Below are 26602 nucleotides of genomic sequence, written 5' to 3' on the forward strand. Positions count from 1 at the left end.
TTTCAGAATGACTTCTTAACACCATTGAATGATTATATGCTTAAGATAACCCCTGATTTTACAAACTGCTGTAATATATAAGCATGGCCTTAAAAAGGTTGCAGTTATTAGAGTACTCGGATATTTATTTGGGGACTTCTGTAATATGCAGGAATATGCAGTTTTATTTTATCAAGCAAATTTATTATCTTTTGAGTAGAATAAAAAATACATAGCATCAGGAGGTATGCCTTCTTTTATCTAGAAAGTTTTAAACATGGGATTGTTTGGGGGTCCTGATTTCTAGGTAGTCTGTCTTAGCCTATGTTACCAAAGGATTGTGGTTTATTTGGGCGTTTGTGAGGAATTGTGGCAGGTTTTTAGACCCCACTCCCTGCTGTTTCCTTGGCTTGCCTGCAGCTGCCTTTTCTCGGCTGCAACCCTCAGCCCCCTGACCCTGGCTCAGATTTCTTCCTTAGGCATTTTGTGCAATTGTAGGAACCTCATCAGGCTGAGATGCGGCTGAGAACCTTGGGCCGTAGCTAGCTCCCTCAGACCATGAACCACTCCCTTTTTCTCTTAAAGATCTTCAGGGCATGGCACCCTCAACCTTTTGTGGTCCCCGTAGCAACTAGGAGTTTTTTCTGGCTCCACCGGCCATGTTCAGCAGAGACAGAGCTCAGGCCTTGGTCCCACACCTGAGCATGAATACAGTACACATGGACAAAGTACAGGAAGATCTCGATCCTCGGTTCCTAGTTCTAGAATGGGGCGGGATGTAGGAGTGACCACCTCTCAGGTTTAGTGGAAGTAAGATAGGTGCAGAGTGCCTGGTCAGTGACTGCTTTCAACAGTTGGAACTTCATAACCGTTAAACTGGTCGAGTTCCCTCTTACCTAACCTGAGCAGTAAGGTGCTTTAAAGAAACCTGCCCCCCTTTCTAGCTCTCTAGCCTACCTCAAGGATAACCTTCACCGTTTTTACCTGCAAGAGAGACAGTCCCAGCCCACAGAATACTTATACATCTTATAAAACAAAACAAACGAACAACAACAACAACAAAAAAAAAAACAGAAAAGAATTGTGTCCAACATTTGGCAAGTCCCTAAAAATCCTTAATCTCAGTTTGGGCCAGTAAGTAAGAGTCTTGGCTACAGGAAGCAGAGACGAATTGGTGATGGCAGAGAAGTTTCCTGTGCCAGCCCTGCTGAGAGCAGGAATGCAAAGCAAACAGGCTCAGTCTTCCTTTCTTCCATGCCAGGATCCAGCGTGGAGGCCAAGCTCTGTGGCCTTTGTAAAGAATGCAATAAAATGCATTTTTGGAGGTTGCATTTACTTTCTTTCCCTCCGTATTGAGAATTTATCCACTAAGCTCTGATACCCAGCTTATTAAAAAAAAAAATCTTTAACTCATGTGCTCATTAGCATTTAGAGGTAACGTGATTGCTTCGTCTTATATCTTGGTGCTCTGAGAATCCGATGCCTCTTTGCAACTCCATGCACACGAACCGGGAGGAGTGGCACGTGCTGGCGGCTCCAGCCAAAAGCAGTAGAGAGGGAAGCTCGTGATCCTTGCTCATTTTTCATATCTGGGCAAATTTTTCAGACTGTTTTTGGGGGGGTTTTGTTACAGTGTATGGATGTGAGGCATACACTCACTTCCTGCCAGGGTCCTCTTTTTTGGCTTCTGTCTGTAACGAATGCACTCAATTACATGGCTCTCATTGCTTTGTTTATTTCGCCTCCAGAATAAGGAGTTTGTGTGTCGAGGGCACGACTACGAAAGGCTGGAGGCCTTCCAACAGAGAATGCTGAATGAGTTCCCCCACGCCATCGCCATGCAGCATGCCAACCAGCCCGACGAGACCATCTTCCAGGCGGAAGCTCAGTGTATCCACACCTGGGCGGGGGCGGGGATTGCATTTAGAGCCCCTGGCCGGGGGCTGCAGAGCCTTCTCCGGCAAGGTTGCTCAGCCTCGGGCCCCTCGGCTGTGTTCTTACTCCCCGTCTTTCTCACTCATCTCGATTTTAGCTTAGCTCCTTCTGAACAGAATTGTTCTCTTTATTATCACAATGCCAGTTGAAAGGAAATCCCTTAAGGATTCTGGTAACGAATTTTTTTTCCCTTTCAATTAAAACTTTTCTATATCTCCACCCTGCTTTTAAAGCTCCTTTGAGTGATTTCCCTTAGCATAATTTTCCTCCAACATATCCTGTGGAAACTGCTTCAGTTGGAGGAAATAATAGCATTATATTTACTGGCACCTATCATTCACCCCCTTTTCCCTTGATATTTTTATTCTAGAAGGAAGTGCAGAGAAGGAGGTACTTTAGTATCTGGGGGACTCTTCGCCATGGCATTTTGGACAGCCTTTGATGATTGCTGTACAGTTGACACTTTCATTATCTAAATACAAACAACTCAACCGAAATTACCCAGGCACTAGAGCCAAAGGGAATTCACCCCAGCACTCCTTTGTGAATGCTTCTGTCTCTTCCCAAACCTTAAGATCTTGAAGAAGACCAGAAAGTCCCATTGATAATCATGGATACCATTTCAAAGTAGAAAATAAAATGCAACAGAAGCAAGAAATTACATAAGGGAAAAGATTTTGCTATCCTTCTTTGAATGAAAAGAGAAGAAGGTAAATATACAAGTACATATGATACCCCTTTATTTTTTTTAATTTAAATTCAATTAGCCAACATACAGTACAACATATAGTTTTAGATGTAGTGTTCAGTGATTCATATGATACCCCTTTAATGTAATTTTTAAATGTCAACTACAACAACACTCTGCTTATCAGTCCAAGATTTGGGAGAGTGATAACCCAAGTGTGGGAAGGCTCGAGACACAGAGCATCACACAGGTAAATATAAATCACTGTCAGAACTGGTTACTGTCTTTGGTCATGGTTGCATGGGTATTTATACGTTATTTCACAAACAAACATTAATTAAGAGGGGCCATGCATGGACTAAAGATAAGAGTGTCTCTTAAACAAGGATTAGAATAATACAATTCTGAGTACCTAGGATCCAAGCCATTCCCACCCACACCCCACCAAGAAAAGAAAGAAGAAGAAAATATCAGTGATAAATTCACAAGTTACAGATATTTTAAACAGATACTTTGTCAGAATCACCTACCTAAAACTAGTTCAAGGCCTGTCGTTTGAGAAATGGTTTGTTATGAACTGAGTTCTTGGCACCTTCCTGGCAGTTTTTCTAATGACTTCGACCCAATGGAAACACCAGATTGTTACCCATCCTCTGCTCTCTGCCACAGCTCAGCTCAAGCCAGATTTCCATGGCGTTTGCCAAGTCGGGTTTCCTCCTTGACTTTTTAATCCTAGATTTGCAGATCTACGCCGTGACTCCCATCCCGGAGAGCCAGGAGGTCCTGCAGAGAGAGGGTGTTCCAGACAACATCAAAAGTTTCTATAAAGTGAATCATATCTGGAAATTCCGCTACGACAGACCATTTCACAAAGGCACTAAAGATAAAGAAAATGAATTCAAGGTACCGTGCAGTTTTTATTACATACAGTTTCCTAGGAGCTCTTTGGAACAAGACCCTTGACAAGTATTTACACCAGAATAGAGTCAAGTGATAGAATCAAAAGGGACCAGAAATCATTGAGTCTTGTTGATCTCCATCTCAACGATGTATCACAGTGCTATGGGGTGCTTTTCTTTTCTTCTTCTTTTTTTTTTAATAATAATTTTTTCTTATGTTATGGGGTGCTTTTCTAACCAAGCAGACTCCTTAGCTCTGGAAGCCTGACTCAGTAGGTCTGAGAGGAAGGCCTGGAACCAGCTTCTTTGTGACAATGCTGGTGGTCCTCAGACCAGTCTTCGAGATGTCACAGTTGTGCTCAGTCCTCTCATTCATTCAGGTTGCACCAACTGGGGGGACTGCAGGGCATTTGTTCTCAGGTAGAGTACTCTGCAGTGAGTAAAGAAGGCTTACCTGACAGGGGACACGAAGATTCTGAGACAGGGAACAGTTAGGCAGACTGCTGGTAGAGTGGAAGATTTCTGTGCGAGCTTCCGCTTTTTCTTGTTAGAATGGTGCGTCATTAGGACTTCTGAGAGGACCCGGAGTGAGAGCAAACCCTAGACCCCTTGCATGTGCTGACTTGTCCATTCTCCGTAGTTGGAAGAAGCCTTGCCGTCCGGAGCTCTTGGGCTGTCTCACAGCCCTACCGGGGATGGTACCACAGATACATTAGCTCTTCCTTCCTTGAGAGCAGTGACAGAGTGAGAGCAGGTAGATCCCCGGTTAGTCAGGACCCCCCCCCCCCCGCCCTACAAAGAATGCAAAACAAACCTATTACTGTGGGTTAATTGGCTTAGCTTCTCCCATCACAGAGTCTCTACTTGAGCCGGGAAACGTTCTCCTAACGCTATGAGCAGTGATCCTCTGATGTTAACTGTCCTCGTCGCCTGTGCCTAAGTGTCAGGTCCCATTGCCCACGGCAGCAGCTCCAGGAATGAGGCACAGCCGGGCGATCAGAAAGGGAAGCTGGGGTCATTCTGCAGGGTCACGATGGGCCTCAACACAGAGCAGTCCTCTCTGCAAGGAGGTCTGATGGGTTACCTATCAAGGCAAAGAAACTATTGGAAGACAGTACTGGGATGTCCTTGAAAAGATCCATGATCATTTTCTAGTCCTTTTGGATACTTAACATTTTTCTTTGTGTCCCACAAAACCAGTTAACGATCATTAGTTTATGATATAGTTTTCATTGCAGTTGTTGGCACCGAATAAAAAGTCTGAGATCTGCTGTAGTCAGGCAGTTGACTTGCTCAAAGTGACATTCTAACTACCTGGAGACCCTACACTGTAACCCACACTTTCTAGTACCTTCTAGTACTTTGTGCTGCAGTGCATTTCCTCATGGCCATTACTTGATGTATTTATCCATGGTATAGCGATCCCCCTAGAAAATAATGATAAATCTGGCTCCTTATTCCTGTGCTTCCAGCCCTGGGCATCTGGCACCAAACTGCCCCTCCAGAAGCCTCATCTGTGCTACAGCCCACTCACCCACCCTCCCTCTGGGGCTCCAGCGACACTGAACTTCTCTTCTCCATCTCCCGCCCTGCCCTTTCCCTTTCTCCAGCCTCGTGCTCGGGCCTCTGCGCGGGCTGCTTCCTGCTGCCTGCGGTGCTCCCCCCCTCCCTCCGCCTCGCAAACTCCTACTCACTCTTCAGCATTCCGCTCACGTGTCACCTCCTCTGAGAAGTGCTGTCCTCCTCCCACAGGCTGCTGTGCCTGCCTGCTTCCTTCTGCTCTCCCCCAGCACCGCGAGTGTTCCTTTCTCTTTGCCCTGCGCCCTTCCCTGCCCGCTCCCCTCCCTGTCCCCACCACGATGCTTCCAGCCGCTGGCACGGGGACTCTGCCGTATTTGTTTCAGTGTATCTTGGCTGATATGAACAAATCCTCCCATTTTCTGTTGTTCTGGAATAAGTGGCACTATTTCAAGGATTTCATGAAGTTTATTATCCTCTTGAGAATCTACTTTGTTTAAATAAGAAAAACGAGGCATAGACATAGAAACATGGTTGACAGGAGAGAAATCTGTCGTCCACAGCGGCTCTTATCAAGATGGCTCTGGCTTCACGTGTCATGGGGGTGCTCTCCTGGTCAGGGGAAGCCTCAGCTCTTTAAATACAGATTCTCCTGGATGATGGCTGTTCCAATGGGCATGAGAAAATGTGGCATAGTGAGGAAGTCAGAAGTTCTAGTGGGCAGGACCTGCTGCTTCTACAGGGAACTAGAATATACCCCCCGGGCAGGTCACGTTGCCTCCTTGACCCTTAGCATCTTCTTCTTTAAAACAGAAAGACGGAGCTCCATGATTCTTCATGGACCTTCCCTCCATGAGGATGTTGTTATCCTAAGCCTGTGTTGACTAGCTGATACTCTTACCCCTTCCAGATAAAAATGGCAAGGCCTTAAGGAGTGAGGGGGGTTTAAATCGGAGTTGAAAGAACTAGCAAAGAAAATAACGTGGTGGCCTGTCGCTCTGTTTTAAGCTTGCTGTCCACAGCAGATCACGTATTCCACGCAGGAAAAAGTGTCTGACAACACAGAATGGGAATGATTAACACGGCATCAGGGTACCGTGAAGGCGTCACGAGTGTGAAGGGATTGCCCACATGCTAGAAGGGATACTACAGAAAAGCCTACAGAAATAAGCAAAGCTGACCAAATTGAATGGCTTAACGTTAGTCACAGCTCAGTAACTAGGAAGAAGGGACACTTGGGGACTTAATCTGTTTTGTATTCTGTAGAGTCTCTGGGTGGAGAGAACATCATTATACTTGGTGCAGAGTTTGCCTGGAATCTCCCGCTGGTTTGAAGTGGAAAAGCGTGAAGTGGTAAGCATCAGAGCTTATTGTCGAGTACTTTCTCATCACCATTGCTCACCGGGAGTCATGCCATGTATTAATTGCTTCTGCTGTTGACTCCACGTCCCCGGAAGCACACAGAGCAAGTTAGTGAATGTTTATGGTATTGACCCCTGTGACCAAGGCTTGGAAGGGAACGTGACTATTATCCTAGTCTGGCCAACAAGAGGCATTCCTCAAAAAGAAGTATGACTACAGCATGGAAACAACTCAGGCCTTTGAATAAAAGAGCTGGAATTTGAATTACTGTAGGCCCAGCGGGAAGAGGTTCTTTACCTTGTCTTATTTAGGCTTCATACCAAAACGATGAGGTATGTATCCCTATCCCTCGTTTTACAAGTTTTAACAAGAAGTTAAAGACCTTTGCCAGAGGTCTGACGTCGAGACGTTGAAAAAGAATTAGACCCGAACCCAGATTTTCCTGCCTCGAAAGCTGGTTCCATCTATCTCTGAGCTCAGTTTCCTTGTAGGCAGCATGAGGCGAGCGCAGAGCCCCAGCTCACTGTCTGACGTGCCGTGGGTCCTGGGTCCGCGCGGTTCCTGGTGGCAGTAGAAGGGAGGCACGTGTGTTAGTCTCACTGCGCGGTCCTGGATGAACGCCAGCTGGAGACCAGTGGGTGTCATTCTAGAACCTGGAACCCACAGCACCCGAGAACCCTTCAGGTTGTAAACGGGCCTCAGCTCCAGGCCCCGGTTCTGGGTGCTGACGGCAGCGTATCAGGGTGAGGTCTGGCCTGCTGCCTGTGTCGCTCCTCAGGCTGGCAGCACTTTGATGGCCGCCCTGCAACCAAGCAGCATCCCTCTCCCTCCCTGGCTACATCCATCGGGACTGAAGCCCGCCCTTAGATTGTCTTAGTCCTCGAGCTGATCGAAAACGTGACAGTGGTGAAAATATCATTTAACCCCTTTCTTATTTAGGTAACAAGCCTACTCCTGCTCAAATGGTCTTCCAAGAATGGCCTGTCCTACCTGAAATCTCACTAAGCCTTGAAACCGCTCAACTTATCATGTTCAATTAGCTAAGGATTTAGTGGTATTTCCCTTTCACAGTGCTAAAAAATTCACACGGCTTCCTAAAGAAACGGAACTGAATTCGGTAGACTGCCTCAGTGTAGTCCTGTTCTTGTAGGGTCTGAGTCAAGGGTCCCCAAAGCTGGTCGCTTACACGGTATACCCTGGTGTCTTCCATGGAAGAGGAGAGGCTGCTAACCAGTGTCAGAAAGTCTTATTGTGCTTCATGCTGAATGGGCACAACCCACGGAAATGCTTAGTCATCTAGCCTTGCATTAATGATTCAGAGAGCCTTTTCAGCTACTTACTACCCAGAACGGTAAATTTTCTGAGGCCTCACCAATGGTCCTAACCTTTGAAATATTGCCCCCACCTCCCGCCACCCTGTTACACACACACACACACACACACACACACACACACACACACTACTCATAAAAAGTACCATGCTGATGATTGAAGAAGCATGACAAAATATAACCTTTCAAACATCAGCTGCCTACTTTATTAGAATATATAATCTTACATTCTTTCAAACAGAACAAATTAAATTGGGCTACTTTGTTCTCTGAACACAGCCCACTCATAACAACCTTATGTCTTTCTCTTGTTGCCACTGCCTGGAATGTCCCCACCTTCTATTAAAGTTGTTCGTTACTGCTTCAATGCATGGCATATAAGGCCCTCGAGATCAGGGGCACATAGTAGGTACTAAATAAATGTATGCCAACCTGAATTGAAATTCCTATGTACAATGCCAAAATCTAAAAGATTCTGAAAACCAAAAGTTGTTTTCGTAAGTTCATCTCCAAACTCAATTGGTAATAAGCCTAACCTGATCTGATCTAAGACCATTTATGATCTTTATTTTGCTTAGTATGAATATTCATATGTTTTATTGCAGAAATATTAATGCATTTGGTTAAAGAGAATTTCCCGACCCTGTTTGAGGATTACATAATAGATTCCATTTGCTGTATATTATGTTTCTAAAATGTGGAATTTTCTGAATTGTGAAACATCTGGCACCAAAGATTTTAGATGAGATTGTGGGCCTTTATTCTCTAAATCAGCCCCAAAATATATTATCCCATTCTTTCGAAGATAACAATGCCTTTGAACTACTGTTTTCTCAGTAATTGTTCTTATTGTCTTGAGAACAAACAAAAAATCTACTTTTTCCAGTTAGTAACTAAGCTCATTTAAACATTGTAAACAAGATAAAAAACTATAAAAGAAATGTATGATGACTTTTTAAACTCCAACTATAGATAATGAGGATATTTTCACATGTCACATAATATCCATCAGAAAAATGTGGCTCTACTTTCAGAATATATGCATACTTCAACCACTCTTCGCCAGCCCCCGCTAATAGCGCCATCTAGTGTCTGATTTCTGCAGTAGTGTCCTAAGTGGTCCTGTGTTTCTACCCTAACCTCCTGCAGTCACTTCCGTGCACAGCACCCAGTATCCCTTTTAAATTTAAGTTGTATCATACAAAAGTAAAGAAAGTATATAATGAACCTGAATTACCCATCATTTTACTTAAAAACTACCAAAAAGGCCAAAACAGCACCATCCTGTTTTATACTGGATTATTTTAAAGTAAATCTCTTATCATTTCATCTATAAATAATTATGTATATTAGCTAAAAAACATACCACAATATCATATACATTATCCAGTCTAAAAAATTAACAGTAATTCCTTGGCATAAAATATCAAGTCAACGTTCACACTTCACCAAGGGTCTATTTATTTTATGAGTTTTGTTTTTTTGTCATTTGTTGTTTGAATTCAGATCCAAATAAGGGCCGTACATTGCAACAGGTTGAGAGGTCTCCTAAAGTCTCTTTTGATCTACAGGTTCTCCTGAACTGCTTTTTTGCCTTGCAGTTTGCAGACTAAATCACTGGGATAATTTAACATGTTTCTTTGTCCCTATGTTTTTTGGTAAATTGGCAGTTAGATTTAGACGCTTGATACGATGTTGTTATTTTAAATGTTTTTTATTTTTATAAGTTTTTTGCAAAAGTACTTCATAGGTGGTGTTAGATGCTTCTGGCTGTCTCTTTCTTGTTGCTGTGTTGGCAGCCGCTGATGATGACGGCCCTAATCTATTGGGTATCACAGAATGGTGATATTTTGTCATTCCTTCTTTGTTTATTCATTGGAACACTTCTATAATGAGGAGTGTTCCCTCATCCACTGTGACTACCCTGACGTATAGCAAAGGAAGGATAACATCCGACAGAAGTGACCAGAGAAGTTTTTGTTTGATTGGTTTTGTTTTTAGTATCATTCGTAATTCATGGATTTAAGCATACTTGTGGTTTTTTAATCCATTGCAGTTATTATTCTTATTAATTCTTCAAGTTGTTCCATTTTGCCCCTTGGGAGCCTCTTCAAATTGACTTCTGAGTCTTTCTGATAGTATCCCAATAGTTGTTACAGAGCTAACACAAAGGACTGGATTGTCAAATCAGGTGCGGGAATCCGCAGCAAGCTTTCCTAATAACTTTAAGGCAATCTAGAGCCTCCGGTGAAGCAGAGAGACGTCTGAGACCTCAAGCCTTGTCCTCCAGGTCTGTCTTTCCCACATCAATAATTTGGAATAGATGGAGTCTCTAAGTAAGAGTCACAGGATTCCTCATCCAGGGAGTACATTTAAATTACGAAATATTCCATTTTATACTGCAGAGTTATAAAACTTTTCTGGGATGTTCTGTAGGAAATCATGTCTCCTGGCTTCTGGGTGTTATTAGTATAAGCAGTTCTTTAGCTGAGGACAGATACCATCTCTTCCTCCTGGCAATTTGTCTTAGTCTGTTTACTTGAAGGTGCAGTTGACAAGGGAATAAGACCCAGTCACCTGCCTTCTTTTCTATTCCCCAAGGATACTTGTTCCTTCATTAAAGAGAGTGACTGGATCACAGGCCAGCTACTTTAATGTCTTCCCCCCGGCCACCTTCCTGGCTTACTGGGATGACTAGGTACTCCATGCTCACATACACCCCCTGCCCCAGACCTTCAACCATTTCTTCAATGACTCCTGCTTCTTTTTAGTGGTAAACAGTATTTAAAGATCACAGTCTGGGGGCTAGATGAAAGTAATTCCTCGATGAACATTTTTTACACAATATTCTTTGCACACTTCTTTGACCATCTCCTTAGAATAATTTCCCTAAAAGGGAATTGATCTATCAAAGAGTTGGCCCACAATGCCGTCCTGTCTGGCGGGGATAACTGTTCTTGGGAATACCCATTTTTCCACAACCTCTCCAACACTGGGTGTTGTGTTCTTTTAATCTTTCCAAGTAACAGATAAAAAATGATCATACTAGGGTTGATTTTTTTCTTTTTGGCATTTGTTGAATGCTAGATAAGAAGGTATATTTTCGGGGCTCCTGGGTGCCTCAGTAGGTTAGGCATCTGCCTTTGGCTCAGGTCATGATCCCAGGGTCCTGAGATTGAGTCCTGCTTCAGGCTCCCTCCTCAGTGGGGAGTCTGCTTCTCCCTCTCCCTCTCCCTCTCCCTCTCCCTCTCTCTCTCTCTCTCCCCCCCCAACAAATAAATAAAATCTTTTTTTAAAGATACATTTTCATATATTTACCATTTCTATTTATTTTTTATTATGTTATGTTAGTCACCATACAGTACATCCTTAGTTTTTGATGTAGTGTTCCATGATTCATTGTTTGCATATACCATCCTGTGCTCCATGCAATACGTGCCCTCCTTAATACCTATCACCGGGCTTTTGTGAATGCACCGATTATATTCTTCGTCTGGTTTTCTTCAGTATTTGAGAAATATCAATAATTAGTCAGGAATATATGTGAAAATATTTCCCCAAGTTATTGTTTGTCTTTGGCCTGTGTCTATTGCATTTTGTTTACTTTTTTAAAAAATTAACATGTGCTTTATTATTGCTTTCAGAGGTAGAGGTCAGTGATTCATCAGTCTTATATAACACCCAGTGCTCATTACATCATGTGCCCTCCTTCTGCCCTGCTCATCACCCAGTTACCCCGTCTCCCCACCCCACTCCCCTCCAGCAAGCCTGTTTTTTTCCTATGATTAAGAGTCTCTTATGGTTTGTCTCCCTCTCTGATTTCCTCTTATTTTTTCCTCTCTTCTCCTATGATCCTCTGTTTCGTTTCTTAAATTCCACATATGAATGAGATCACATGATAATTGTCTTTCTCTGATTGACTTATTTCACTTAGCATAATATCCTGTAGTTCCATCTATATCATTGCTGTTGCAAATGGCAAGATTTCATTTTTCATGGCTGAGTAGTATTCCAATGTATATATACACTACATCTTCTTTATCCCTTCATCTGTCAGTGGACATCTGGGCTCTTTCCATGGTTCGGCTACTGTAGACATTGCTGCTATAATCATTGGGGTGCAGGTGCCCCTTTGGATCATTACATTTGTATCTTTGGGGTAAATACCTAGTACTGCAGTTGCTGGTTTGTAGGGTAGCTCTATTTTCAACTTCTTGAGGAACTTCCATACTGTTTTCCAGAGTGGCTACACCAGCTTGCATTCCCCCCAAAAGTGTAAGAGGGTTCCCCTATCTCTACATCCTCAATATCTATGGTTTCCTGGCTTATTAATTTTAGATTCTGACCAGTGTGAGATGGTATCTTATTGTGGTTTCAATTTGTATTTTCCTGATGCCAAGAGATATTGAGCATTTTTCATGTGTCTGTTGACCATTTCTGCGTCTTCTTTGGAGAAATGTCTGTTTATGTCTTCTACCCATTTCTTGACTGGATTATTTGTTCTTTGGGTGTTGAGTTTGATAAGCTCTTTATAGATTTTGGATACTAGCCCTTTAATATATCATTTGCACATATCTTCTCCCATTCTGTCAGTTGTCTTTTGGTTTTTTTGACTGTTTCCTTTGCTGTGCAAAAGCTTTTTATCTTAATGAAGTCCCTGTAGTTCATTTTTGCCTTTGTTTCCCTTTCTTTTAGGACATGTCTAGCAAGAAGTTGCTGTGGCCGAGGTCACAGAGGTTGCTGCCTATGTTTTCCTCTAGGACTTTGATGGATTCTTGTCTCACATCTAGGTCTTTCATCCATTTTGAGTCTATTTTTGTGTATAGTGTAAGAAAGTGGTCCAGTTTCATTCTTCTGCATGTGGCTTCCAATTTTCACAATGCTGTTGTTGAAGAGACTGTCTTTTTTCCATTGGATATTCTTTCCTGCTTTGTCAAAGATTAGTTGGCCATATATTTAAGGGTCCATTTCTGGGTTCTCTATTCTGTTCCATTGATCTGTGTGTCTGTTTTTATGCCAGTACCATACTGTCTTGATGATTACAGCTTTGTCATAGAGCTTGAAATCCAGAATTGTGATGCCACCAGCTTTGGTTTTCTTTTTCAACGTTCCTGTGGCTATTCAGGGTCTTTTCTGGTTCCAAACAAATTTTAGGATTATTCCAGCTCTGTGAAAAAAGTTGATGATATTTTGATAAGGGTTGCATTGAATATATAGATCATTCTAGGTAGCACAGACATTTTAACAATATCTGTTCTTCCGGTCCATGAGCACAGAACGCTTTTCCCATTTCTTTGTGTCTTCCTCGGTTTCTTTCATGAGTGTTCTATAGTTTTTGAGTAGAGATCCTTTACCTCATTGGTTAGGTTTATTCCTAAGTATCTTATGGGTTTTGGTGCAATTGTAAGTGGGATCGACTCCTTAATTTCTCCTTCTGTCTCAGTGTATGGAAATGCAGCTGATTTCTGAGCATTGATTTTATATCCTGCCACTTTGCTGAATTCCTCTATGAGTTCTAGCACTTTGGGGGTGGAGTTTTTTGGGTTTTCCACATAGAGTATCAGGTCATCTGCAAAGAGTGAGAGTTTGACTTCTTCGTTGATTCAGATGCCTTTTATTTCTTTTTGTTGTCTGATTGCTGAGGCTAGGACTTCTAATACTATTTTGAATAACTGGTTATAGTGGACATCCCTGCCATGTTCCTGACCTTAGGGGAAAAGCTTTCAGTTTTTCCCCATTGAGAATGATATTCACTATGGGCTTTTTATAGATGGCTTTTATAATATTGAGGTATGTTCCCTCTATCCCTACACTGTGAAGAGTTTTAATCAAGAAAGGATGCTGTACTTTGTCAAATGCTTTTTCTGCATCTATTGAGAGGATTATATGGTTCTTATCCTTCCTTTTATTAACGTAGTGTATCACACTGATTGATTTGTGGATATTGAATCAGCCTTGCAGCCCAGGAACAAATCCCACTTGGTCATGGCAAATAATCCTATTAATGTACTGTTGGCTGGTATCTTGGTGAGAACTTTGTGTTCACGTTCATCAGGGACATTGGTCTGTAATTCTCCTTTTTGGTGGGGTCTTTTCCTGGTTTTGGAATCAAGGTGATACTGGCCTCATAAAAAGAGTTCGGAAGTTTTCCTTCCATTTCTATTTTTTGAAACAGATTCAGAAGAATCAGTATTAATTCTTCTTTGTATGGTCGGTAGAATTACCCCGGGGAGCCATCCAGCCATGGACTCTTGTTTGTTGGGAGATTTTTGATTACTGCTTCAGTTTCCTTGCTGGTTATGGGTCTGTTCAGGTTTTCTGTTTCTTCCTGTTTCTGTTTTGGTAGCTTGTAGTCTCTAGGAATGCATTCATTTCTTCCAAATTGCCTAATTTGTTGACACACAGTTGCTCATAATATGTTTTTAGAATTGTTTGTATTTCTTCGGTGTTGGTTGTGATCTCTGCTCTTTCGATCATGATTTTATTTATTTGGGTCCTTTCTCTTTTCTTTTTGATTAGTCCAGCCAGGGTTTTATGAGTCATATTAATTCTTTCAAAGAATCAGCTCCTAATTTTGTTGATCTGTTCTACCATTCTTTTGGTTTCTAATTCCTTGATTCTGTTCTAATCTTTATTATTTCTTTTCTCCTGCTGGGTTTAGGCTATATTTGCTGTTCTTTCTCCAGCTCCTTTAGGTGTAAGGTTAGGTTGTGTATTTGAGACCTTTCTTGTTTCTTGAGAAAGGTTGTATTGCTATACACTTCCCTCCTGGATGATCTTTGCTGCAGCCCAGAGGTTTCGAACAGTTGTGTTTTCATTTTCAATTTCCTGGTTGACCCATTCGTTCTTTGGTAAGGTGTTCTTTAGCCTCTGTGTATTTGAATTCTTTCCAAATTTCCTCTTGTGATTGAGTTCAAGTTTCAAAGCATTGTGGTCTGAAAATATGCAGCGAATGATCCCAGTCTTTTGGTACCGGTTGGGACCTGATTTGTGACCGCATATGTGATCTGTTCTGGAGAATGTTCCATATGCACTTGAGAAGAATGTGTATCCTGTTGCTTTAGGATGGAATGCTCTGACTATATCTGTGAAGTCCATCTGATCCAGTGTGTCATTCCAAGCTCTTGTTTCCTTGTTGATTTTCTGCTTAGATTATCTGTCCATTACAGTGAGTGGGGTGTTAAAGTCCCCTATTATTATTATTGTATTATTATCAGTGTTTCTTTAATTTTGTTATTAATTGGTTTATATAATTGGCTGCTCCCATGTTAGGGACATGAATATTTACACTTGTTAGATCTTGTTGGATATAGTGTCCTTCCTCATCTCTAATTACAGTCTTCAGTTTAAAATCTAATTTATCTGATATAAGGATTGCCACCTCAGCTTTCTTTTGATGTCCACTAGCATGATAAATGGTTTTCTAGCCCCTCACTTTCAATCTGGAGGTGTCTTTGAGTCTAAATGAGTCTCTTGCAGATAGCATATCGATGGGTCTTGCTTTTTTATCCAGTCTGATACCATGTGTCTTTTGGTTGGGGCATTTAGCCCATTTACATTCAGGGTAACTATTGAAAGATATGAATTTAGTGCCATTGTATTACCTGTAAAGTCTCTGTTTCTGTATATTGTCTCCGTAGCTTTCTGGTCTATGTTACTTTAGGGCTCTCTCCTCACTTAAAGGATCCTTTTTAATGTTTCTTGCAGGGCTGGTTTGGTGATCACAAATTCTTTTAGTTTCTATTTGTCCTGGAAGCTTTTTATCTCTCCTTCTATTTTGAATGACAGCCTAGCAGAATAAAGTATTCTTGGCTGCATATTTTTCTCATACAGCACCCTGAATATATCACGCCAGTCCTTTCTAGCCTGCCAGGTCTCTGTGGACAGGTCTGCTGCCAATGTTTCTACCCTTGTAGGTTACAGACCTCTTGTTCCAAGCTGCCTTCAGGATTTTTCTCTTTGTCTCTAAGATTTCCAAGTTTCACTATTATATGTTGGGGTGTTGACCTATTTTTATTGATTTTGAAGGGGTTTCTCTCTGCCTCCTTGACTTGAATGCCTGTTTCCTTCCCCAGATTAGGAAGTCCTCCACTATAATTTGCTCCAGTATACCTTCTGCCCCCCCGCCATCTTCTGGGATCCCAGTTATCCTAATATTGTTTCACTTTATCATACCACTTATCTCTTGAATTCTGCCCTCATGATCCAGTAGTTGTTTACCTTTTTCTCAGCTTCTTTATTCTTCATTATTTTGTCTTCTGTATCACTGATTCTCTCTTCTGCCTCATTTATCCTAGTTGTTAGTGCCTGCCTCCATTTTTTATTGCCTCTCATTAATAGCCTTTTTGATTTTGACTTGGTTAGATTTTAGTTCTTTTATTTCTCTAGAAAGAGATTCTCTAGTGTCTTCTATGCTTTTTTCAAGTCCAGCTAGTATCTTTATAATCATTATTCTGAACTCTAGTTCTGACATCTTACTTATATCCATACTGATTAAGTCCCTGGCAGTCAGTACTGCCTCTTGTTCTCTTTTTTTAGGGAAGTTTTTCCATCTTGTCATTCTGTCCAGAGAAGAATAAATGAACAAGAGAACAAAATACTAAAATGGCAACAATGACCCCAGAGAAACATAAACAAATCAGAAGAGAGCTAAAACCAAAAAAAATTAATAAAAATTTTTTTAAAAAAGAGAATATATTCAGACAAGTAAACAGAACAGAGCATATCCTGAGTGTATCTGGGTCTTTTAGAAGAAACTGCATCCCAAAATTGTAAAGAAAGAAAGATTTATATATGTACAAATTAAAATACATATATAATAAATATATATATAGTATATATAAAGTTTATATACAATAAAATATACAAAATAAAATTAAATACAATGAAAGGATAGATTGTAACTCTAAAGATGAAAATTTAAGATTTTTTAAAAAGAGTTGATAAAGTAAAAAAATGGTTGAAAAAAGAAAGAGAAAAAAAATTGTAAGACTGTATACTATTTTCCCCAAGCACTGGGGTTTTACAGTTGTCTGTGATGGGTAAACTTGGTCTTGGCCGGTTGTTCTTGCTGACCTTTTAGGGGAGGGGCCTGTAGCCCTGGTTCTCAGGTGTCTTTTCCCTGGGCAGAACGGTACCGTCCTTACCAGGGAGCCAGACTAAGTAAGGGCTCCAGATTGCTCTGTGTGGCTTTTGTTCCCTGAAGGCATTCTGCGCCACTTTAATGGATGAGAATGAAAATGGTGGCCTCCCAGTCTCCAGCGCCAGAGTCGAAAAGCTCAGCGCCCGGCTCCTCAGTGCGCCTTCAGGGAAAAGCAGTCAGTCACTCCTGTCTCCCTGGTCTCCATCCGCACTCCATGCTCACCCAGCCTGTGACTGAGCATTTCTGGGTCAGGCATGCGACCCCTTTTCGAGTCTCCAAACCCTGCAGACTCCTGTGGCCCATACCAGCGCCACTCCTCCCCGGGGAGGAAGGGGGGTCTCGCTGTGGTTCTGCCGCTTGCTGGGTGGGACCCTGCTCAGAGAGCAGTCACCCGACCGTGCTGCTGTTTGTGGTTTATGGCAACACCGAGCTCCGAGCACTCCTGGGCTCACTGAGAGCAGCTGGCTTCCCCGCTCTGATGCCTGGGAGCTCTCCCGCACTCGGCACCTCAGTCTTCCTGTGATGCTGGGGATCCTGAGGCCACACTGTCCCTCCTAGGATTCTGCCCCACTTCACCACCTGAGCACCTTCAGGCAGGGACGTCCTTCACCAGAGCAGACTTCTTAAAGTTCCAATTTTTTGCCCTGCTGCTATATCACTTTCCGGTAGTGGGTTTACAGAGGCTCCCTCCCCCCACAGTTTATCTTCCGATATATCCCCTCAGATTTGCTTCTCCGCACCTCCTACCTTGCAGAAAGTGGTCGCTTTTCTATTTGTAGAATTGCAGCAATTCTTTTCTTAGATCTCCGTTTGAGTTCACAGGTGTTCAGAATGATTTGATAGATAACTAGCTGAATTCCTGGGACCAGAGGAAACTAAGGTTTCCTACCCCTCCGCCATCTTGGACTATTATCACATTTTGTTTGCTTTTTAAATTTTTTTCATATTAATAGCATTTGAATTTATAAAGGTAAGCCTGATTTTTTTACCATTGGCCAAAATACATATAAAATTTTCCACTTAACTATTTTTAACTGTATGGGACAACAGTGTTAACATGTGTGCACTGTTACGTAACAGTTTCATCTCACAAAACTCAATCTCTGTATCCATTGCACATTTCCCCTTTTCCACCTCCCCAGCCCCTGGCAACCATTGTTCTACTTTCTTAAGATGACTTTTTAACTTTCAGTCCATCAGAGTCCTCAGACTTTTACTTTATGGTTTAGCTTTTGTGATTATAAAGCAAAGGTTTATGGTCATAGACAGTAAATACCCACTTACCAGCACTCAGGAAACAGAACATTGCCAGTAGCACCCACAGAAGCTTCTCATGTACTCCTTTCTAGTGGCAACTTGCTCCCTTTCTCTTACAGGTTACCACTACCCTCACTTTTATGGTGTCCATTCCCTTGCTTGGTTGATCACCTAAGTTTGTTTCTCTAAAACAAGTCAATTTAGTTTTGCCTGATTTTGAACTTTATATAGCAGTATCATAGTGTGTACATTCTAATTTGGTTCTGTCGCTCAGTATTATTTGTAATATTAGTCTATGTTATTACCTGTGACTGAAGTTTATTTGCATTGCTATGTACTATTCCATTGTGTGAACATACCACAATATGTTTATGAATTCTCTTATCAATGGACAGGGATTTTCGAGACATTTATGACCACTTTTGTACGTATCTTCATAGACATCTACACACATCTCCTACTCCACTTTTTTTTCAGATATATGCCTGCATAGAACTGCATGCAGGACCATAAAATATAATAAAGAGATCTTTAACTTGAGCAGATAATGCCAGACTGTTTTCCAAAGTGATTGAATCAATTTGAACTTCCAACAGCCAAAATTGAGAGAGTCTAGTACACACATTCTCACCATCATTTGCTGTTGTCCTATTTATTTTTGTCATTTAGTGAGTGCTTAGTAGTATATTATTGTGGTACTGTTTTTCACGTTGCTGAGCACAAGTGAGGTTCAACACTTTTTCATATATTTATTGGCCATTTGAATTTCTTCCTTTGTAAAATGCCTGTATAAGTGTTTTGCCCATTTTTTTTTAACTGGGTCATTTGCCTTTTTCTTATTTGTTTTTAAGAGTTCTTTATATATTCTGGACATAGGCTCTTTCATGGTTTTATATGTTATAAATTTCTCCTCCTTTCTGGTTTATCTTTCCTTCTCTTCATAACGTCTCTTGATGAATATATAATCTTAATTTTGACGTAGTCAAATTACTCTAGTGCTTTTCAGTCTTGTTTTAAGATGATGTAAGTGACCTTTAAAAATCTTATTTGTTTCCTTAACTGAAAAAAACAATATTTAAATGTGCTTAGCGTAAGCTTGAATTCTGTACAGCTAAGAGCTTGGCAGACCTTCTCTTCAGAGAGAATGTCAATGACAATAACGGCCACGATGTTAAACATTTGAAGAACACTTTCATCATTTTCACATTTAGGTTCCCCACATAACCTAGAATTTTTAAATGATAATTCTGTTTGGCTCTCCTTCAACAAATAGATCCTACAGCATATATGATTATCTTATTTTCCATAACTCCCAACCGAGTACCATCCTGCGCCACCTTATGGTGCTGTTATATATGCATATGGGGTCCATATGGGCATATATCCCATCTTCCCAACTGGGCTGAAAGCTCCTTGACATCAGAGGATTTGTAAATGCTTCTTTGTGTCTCCTGTGGTGCTCTGCATTAAGTAAGCAACTAGAAAGGTGATAATAATATGCAGGGCCCCTTCAAAAGAAAAGAAAAATGAGTTTTAGCAGACATGAGATGCTCGGATTTTAAGGATTACATGGCTTGTTGCAGTGCTGATATATGAGTGATGATTGCTGATTACCCCAACCACATTTCAACCGATCAGTATAATCACCTTCACTTTCCAGACCTTTGAGTGAACAGCTAATTTGTCTTCCGCATCCTTGTCTATTCTACTGTATGGCCCCTGGTAGAGATAGTGATGGGAGCCAAGGGGGAGCACAGATAATTCAGCACATGGATAATCTACTTTCTTCTCGAATGTCACAAAATCCAAAATATGTTTATGCACATTTGCTTCTCAGGTAGAAATGAGTCCTCTGGAAAATGCAATTGAAGTGTTGGAAAATAAGAATCAGCAGCTGAAGACTCTGATTAGTCAGTGTCAGACAAGACAGATGCAGAATATTAACCCCTTGACCATGTGCCTGAATGGAGTTATAGATGCTGCGGTTAATGGTGGAGTTTCCAGGTATCAAGAGGTGAGGATTAGGTATTGTTGTTTGAAAGTTTTAAAATGTGATTTCTTAGGGCTTCAGAAGTCTTTTTTCAAAATATGTACAACATCTGCATGCTACTATGGGGCTACAATTGACACAGAGTTCTTTGTTAAATAGAGCAAACAGTCACTTGTGATGCTCACTTATTCCATTTTCGGATATGTGGTATTTTGAGGATAAGGTGTGTGTGTGTGTGTGTGTGTGTGTGTGTGTGTGTGTGTGTGTGTGTACGTGCACGCTTGGATGAATAAAGTGGTGAGGTTATCCAGATTGTTTAATAAATGTCTACTTAAAACCATTTCCCTGACCAAGGAGGTTCACGGGCATAGAAACGTCTGATCTTATTTAGAAGATACTTTAGATGGACTTTTCATCTGCCCTTCTGGTTTTAAATAGAAAGGCACAACAGCTTGGAAGGTGCGGAAGCCACCCTTTTAGTCATACTGAATGCTAAAGCACTTTATTTTAAGATATAAAGCTGATTGATTTGGATTTGCTATTTGCTTGCATTACCAAAGATACTTATTTACACCATCTCTGCTCTCCCTTAAACAATCCTTTCCCTATATTCCCTTTCTGACCAGCTGCCCGTAGGAGTCACTCCTTCTGCCCCACCAGTGCGGCTTACAGTGGTGTTTCTTTAAAGATGCCAGTCTTCAGAAGCACCTGTGTCTTTCACCTTCTTTTGAACTCTCTCCTGAAGTACATTGACTCTCCGTTCTCTTTCTAGGCATTTTTTGTCAAAGAATATATCTTAAGTCACCCTGAAGATGGAGAGAAAATTGCACGGTTAAGAGAGCTGATGCTTGAGCAGGTAAGGTGGGGGCAGAAGCCAGTCACCTGCTCTCTCTCCTGCCTAGATACGCACGGTTACCAGAGACCCATCTACTTGTTTTTCTACATTGGTGTTCGAAACGAAGCGGTCAGTCAAGCGTTATAGATTCATCTGTAATGTATTCCAACTTGCTAATTTTTACTTTTATTTCTGACTTCGATGCAAAAATAAATTTAACAATGAGTAAATTATGGCAGCCCCTTATAATGGACAACTTCACGTAGTCTCTTGGAATAATGTTTGAATGTTCTCTCCCTAAAGATTTGCTGTGGACTCGATGCCAACTTTGCACTCAGAATTTTGGGCTCACGCGAGTTCAGGCCAACTCAAAATAAATGACTAGATAAATGAATGAGTGAAGGAATGAGATTCTTACATAAGTGGTATAGGGAAGGGGCAATCAATAGACTTTGCTTTAAAACAAAGATTAAGCCTGTAGATGATAGGATATGGACAAAACAAGATACAAGCTCATCATTTTCTACTCCAAAGAAGCATAGTTTATCTTTATTTATTTAGTTTCAGCAAGTACAAAGAACTAGAGTGATTGCTTGGCTGCTGTGTTCCTGTAGATAGCTCTTGGCCTGAAAATGGTTTGAAAACCTCTGAGGTAGGAGACATGATGCTTAAGAGGCTGGGTTAAATAGGAAATAAGGACATTTAACACCCATAAAAAATGGAATACGTATGAAAAAATGTGACCAAAGCATTTCCTTCTACTTGATAATACCAAATTAATCAACAAATAAGGCATGCCCCTTTGGGTAAGAAAATGATGAGGCTGGATCTGATTTCATCCAAGCTCTGCAGGCTTAATCCACAGAACGTAATACTGGGGAGAAAGAAGTGGCCGTGGACAGGTACCATGGCTGGAACAGGGTCAGTTATGAAGCTTCTGGAAAAGAGAAAGGAGTTACTTGACGGTGACCTGCTAGGAAATTGAGAATAAGTGAAGTTTTTGATGTGGCCCTGTGGGTGAGGTAGACGCTAGAAGTGAGCAAGTTGGGTTATCCGGTTCTTAGGGTTATGGAATGACTGTGGCCTTTGTTGATATTCAGAAATCAGTGTCTAACCTGAGTGTAGTCTCTAGTGAGTGGTTTGCCTCACTGCTGGACTCTTACTTGGTGTATTCGGTCTAACTGAATTTTTTCCCAAAAATTAAAATTTGAAAGGCCAAGAAGGCTCTCAAGAAAAATAAAGTCGGGAACCTTTGTTTCGTCCATGTCCTGCCTGATTGTGTTCATAGGGCCTTGTGGAAGAGCCATGACATAGGAGCCTTTCGATCTCTATCATAGGACAGGCAGTACAAGTGACTGCCGCGTGACCTTGGGCACGTCACACCATTTCTGTGAGACTGTAGCACTAGGGGAGCAGGCTAGTGAGGGCACCATCCTCCGCTGGACCTCTGTGAGGTGGTTCAGGTACTACCTGGGCGCCTCGGAGATGCACTGGCCCAGTGGCTCTTCCAGAAAGGAATTGTTGCCCCAGCGGATGGGCATGGTGGCCGTCGACAGACACCCTTGGCGCTCAGGTCCTTCAGCTGCAGAGTGCTGCCTGGCCCACAATCACCACCTTCCTGGATGGCCCGCATCCAGGGACTAAGGAGGAGGTATACAGCCCGGCCATCTGGGCCCAACACAGCACAAGTCTGACAGCCTGTTTGAGGCCCAGAACTCCCCTGGTGTCGGCAGAGGCTGACATGACTGCCACGTGTCTCGGCTTCTTTGTAGTCAGGTCCTGCTGCTACCCCTCCCTCGCACAGACAGTGATGCCAGGTGACTCGGCCGTCAAAGCCTCATATCCATGCCAGAGTCTCCTTCTGGGAGAACCCAACCTTCAATGTGATTTGGACAAAACAAAATTTGCCTTACAGCGAGTGTTTAAAATGGAAACTGGATTCCTACCCTTGAGGTCAACTCTTCCATGCCCTTCTCCCTTCATCAGACTCTTCCTTTACGCCTCAGACATCCACTCCACTCTCGCTACTCCCTTTAAAGGTGTCCTTGAGGTTTAAGGTATTTTTATCTTCATACAAAACTGCTGGCCGTGGGTAGGAGCTGCCACAGTCCTGCCTCATACAGAAAGTGCCAGACACTCTTAAGCCACCAGGCTCAGTCCTGTTTGACCTGAGCTTTCAATCTTGAATCTTCACAAGATGTAAAGATAAAAACCATGGTGGTAATGGTGTGATTTGCTTTCTTCACAGTCCGTGAAATGTGTTCTTTTGACCACTTTAACATGGGAGCATTTTTTAAATGTGAAAGACAGGTGAAACGCAAAGGAATTAAGCACTATTCATAGTTGAAGAACAAAAGAAACTTGAATGTTTGTGCTCATCTCTTTTGGGGCACAGAAAACCTCTTTTTTCTTTTTTTTTAAATTGGAGCTGCTCCTTATTGCATTATAATAAGCGAACCAGAATAATAGCTTTTAACAAAAAACAAAAAGCATAGCAACTATTACAGAATTCCTTTTCCTATTTTACCTCCATGTCCTCAACAAATCTTGGAAATCTGGGGGAGGATAGCTGGGCACAGCAGAACCTGACGGAAGAAAAAGAGTATCGTGGAAAAGGGAATGGCATCCAGAGAAGAGATCCCTTGGGGAGAAGCGCCTGACCCCGCTAACGGGGGGCAGCTCCTGCCCAATCCTGTGAAGTGCAGATGGGGGTCAAGCGACACATAACTGCTTAAAAGGGTTGTTATTACAGATCTGAAATACATGGAAAAGAAACTTTGGGTAGCGGGAAAATCAGAAAGACCTAAGTTTGAATCCCCATTTGTACCTGCAGGATCTTTCTGGTCCTCAGTGGCCTCACCTTAAATGAAGGATTGTTCCTATCCTGTGGGGTCGAGAGGATTAGCCATAACTCGTGCAGAATGCAGGGTATAGTGCTCGACCCCTAGCAGGCGCTTGGTGAAGTTACTCATCGATGTGGATTTTTTCCTTGTCTTTTTATCAAGGCTCAGATTTTGGAATTTGGTTTGGCTGTGCACGAGAAGTTTGTACCTCAAGATATGAGACCCCTACACAAAAAGCTGGTCGACCAGTTCTTTGTGATGAAGTCAAGTTTAGGGATACAGGTACGTGCCCAAGTGTCCGTAGGGGGCAGTCTGACCACTACCGTTGCTTTTTGTTGGAGGGACGGTGAAGTCCAATAGTGACATCTTTTGGTTTTTCTACCAAACTGCACCATTTTACCAGGGAGTCCTCCAGTATTAAAATTTTGCATCATCTTCTGTTATGCCCTGTTCAACTTTTATGAAAACAGAAAAGGGTGAGAAAGCTTATTAATACCGAAACTTACCTTTATAACCTTATGTAATTCATAACAATACGCTAAAATACCTCCTGAGTTATTTTGCCCCTATAATTACTTGTCTAAAATATTTCCTTTATTCCCTCTCTAGGAGTTCTCTGCTTGTATACAAGCCAGTCCAGTCCATTTTCCTAATGGAAGCCCCCGCGTGTGTAGAAACTCAGCACCTGCTTCTATGAGCCCAGATGGTACCAGGGTAATTCCTAGACGCAGGTAAGTCATATTCTGAATTATCTTACAATTTGGCATCCCCACAAGATGATCTGGAATGAGTCTCTCATTCTTTATGGCACAATTTGTCAAATACGCTATTTCTTAATGAAATAATTAACCCGCGAGGCAGCTGCAGACATCTGCCACTGGTAAAACAGCAACAGCATGAGAAATAAATAAACTCAAACATTTGATTATATTGACGCAAACAGGAGACAACAAAATGGGATGTATATTTTTTTCCTTTGGTTTTATACCACGCCAGCATGCAATAAAGTGCAATTCAGAGACTGAGTTAATGACCATTTTTTTTCCCCCCAAAACAGCCCATTAAGTTACCCAGCTGTCAACCGATACTCTTCCTCCTCACTGTCCTCACAAGCTTCTGCTGAAGTAAGCAATATTACAGGGCAATCAGAAAGCTCTGATGAAGTCTTTAACATGCAGGTACTTGACTGGCTTTTTAATCATCTGGTCGTGTGTATTCCTTTTCTGTCTCAATCATGAGAGTTTCTGTTCACTCTGCTGGGCCAATGAACAGATCTGCGAGCAAGAACGTTAAGGACAAACCTTTAAACACTCCTACTGCTTTGTTGGTCTCTGGAGTCTACAAAGAGGTTTCTCCCAAACTGCCCCCATCCACGCTCAGAAGACATGAGCAAGAACGGGAAAGCCTGGGCCGATCGTGCAGGGTTAGCTTTGAAACCTGCCTCCGATTTGCTTCCTCAGTTCGGGACCCTTGGAGCCTGTCACCACGTACTAGCCGCCTCCTAGCATTGCTAAGTGGCCTTTTTGCTTCACAACACATGGTTGCGAGGGCCATTATAAAATTTCTCTACTTCTGTTCATGTCAGAAAATTTTCATAATAAAATTTTTGCTGAAGAAACAAAATAGTTTTTCAGGACGTTAGTCAGTGTAACTGCAACATAAAATTTTACGTGGACCCTGCTAATAATCATTCAGTAAGCAGCAGCTGAAATTTTCCTCACCACCGTCTTTAGAGAAGGGGCACAGCACATATGGCCAAATTCATGCCTTGAGCACATTTTTGGGGAAAACAAGAAGGTGTGTTTTCTGCTTTCTAGAAGCATTCCCCTATTTCTGTGCCCCAGGCTGGGAGTCCTTCTGCTTGTCTGTTAGTCAGCGAGGGCCCTGCTGCCTGCTCCTCAGCCCCAGTATGTCCAGGAAACCAACGCAAATATATTCCTTCGGCTGGAGTCAAAATCTCAGATTTTTTTTTCCCCCAGAGTATTTTGTTTTTAAATCTTGGATTCTTGACTAATTCAGACAGGCTTCCTTATCAGTCTGAGGTTTTTCTCTATTTCTTAATGGCCTTTTTCTTTTCGTTTTTGTTTCGTTTTGTTCCGGTTTGTTTTTTGGCTACTTTGAAAGCAAAGGGCAGGGATTTTGTTTTCGATATGTCAGTGTTGTCTGGAGCCCCTAAGCAGTGGATGCTAACAGCTCTCATGTGTTTGCAGCCCAGTCCATCTACCTCAAGCTTGAGTTCGACTCACTCTGCTTCACCTAATGTGACAAGTTCGGCCCCATCGAGTGCCAGAGGTCAGTGCCAGGGTGTGGGGTTGACTGAGGGTGTCCCGGGGGCCGTGGCCCCAGCTCCCTGAACGGTGGCCAGCCACCGCGGCACATGAGCCTTGGCCTCTGGGCAGGTCCGGCAGCCGCCCTGAAGATCCTTCCTTTCCTTCTCTTCCCAGCTTCCCCTTTGTTGTCTGACAAACACAAACATTCCAGAGAAAACTCTTGCCTGTCCCCGAGAGAGAGACCGTGCAGTGCCATCTACCCAACAGCTGTGGAACCTTCTCAGGTAGTCCTAGTGGGACGGAGGTACTAGTGTCTAGAACTGCTTACCTGTCTCTGCAGAAAAACCCTGTACCGGCCAGAGGCAACCCGAGGGGCTGTGTTAGACAACAGGCCGATCTGAGTGAAGAGTGAACCTCTGCTCCGTGCCTGTTGTTCGCAGCTTCTGTTGGAGCCCTATTTCTGATCCTGATCCGTGGGTTGTTGCCTGAGCAGTAAAGTGGAGCGGAAAATGGGAAACGATTTTTTCCCTCCTTGACCTGCCTCTCTAGTTCA

The 26602-nt window shown here is 42.3% G+C and overlaps 1 protein-coding gene across 1 annotated transcript in view; it reads left to right on the plus strand.

Annotated features, from left to right (window-relative positions):
* Window positions 1-26602, plus strand: part of DOCK4 (dedicator of cytokinesis 4) — a 409266-nt gene that overhangs the window by 370201 nt on the left and 12463 nt on the right. Inside the window, exons 39-48 of the mRNA XM_040644086.1 lie at window positions 1728-1869; window positions 3339-3505; window positions 6286-6372; window positions 19949-20125; window positions 20874-20957; window positions 23942-24061; window positions 24389-24510; window positions 24837-24957; window positions 25990-26071; window positions 26224-26333. Of these exons, the coding sequence (XP_040500020.1) occupies window positions 1728-1869; window positions 3339-3505; window positions 6286-6372; window positions 19949-20125; window positions 20874-20957; window positions 23942-24061; window positions 24389-24510; window positions 24837-24957; window positions 25990-26071; window positions 26224-26333 (1212 nt within the window). The remainder of the gene's footprint in view (window positions 1-1727; window positions 1870-3338; window positions 3506-6285; window positions 6373-19948; window positions 20126-20873; window positions 20958-23941; window positions 24062-24388; window positions 24511-24836; window positions 24958-25989; window positions 26072-26223; window positions 26334-26602) is intronic.

Source organism: Ursus maritimus, unplaced genomic scaffold (assembly GCF_017311325.1).
Source record: "Ursus maritimus isolate PB19 unplaced genomic scaffold, ASM1731132v1 scaffold_3, whole genome shotgun sequence".
NCBI classification, from domain to species: Eukaryota; Metazoa; Chordata; class Mammalia; order Carnivora; family Ursidae; genus Ursus; species Ursus maritimus.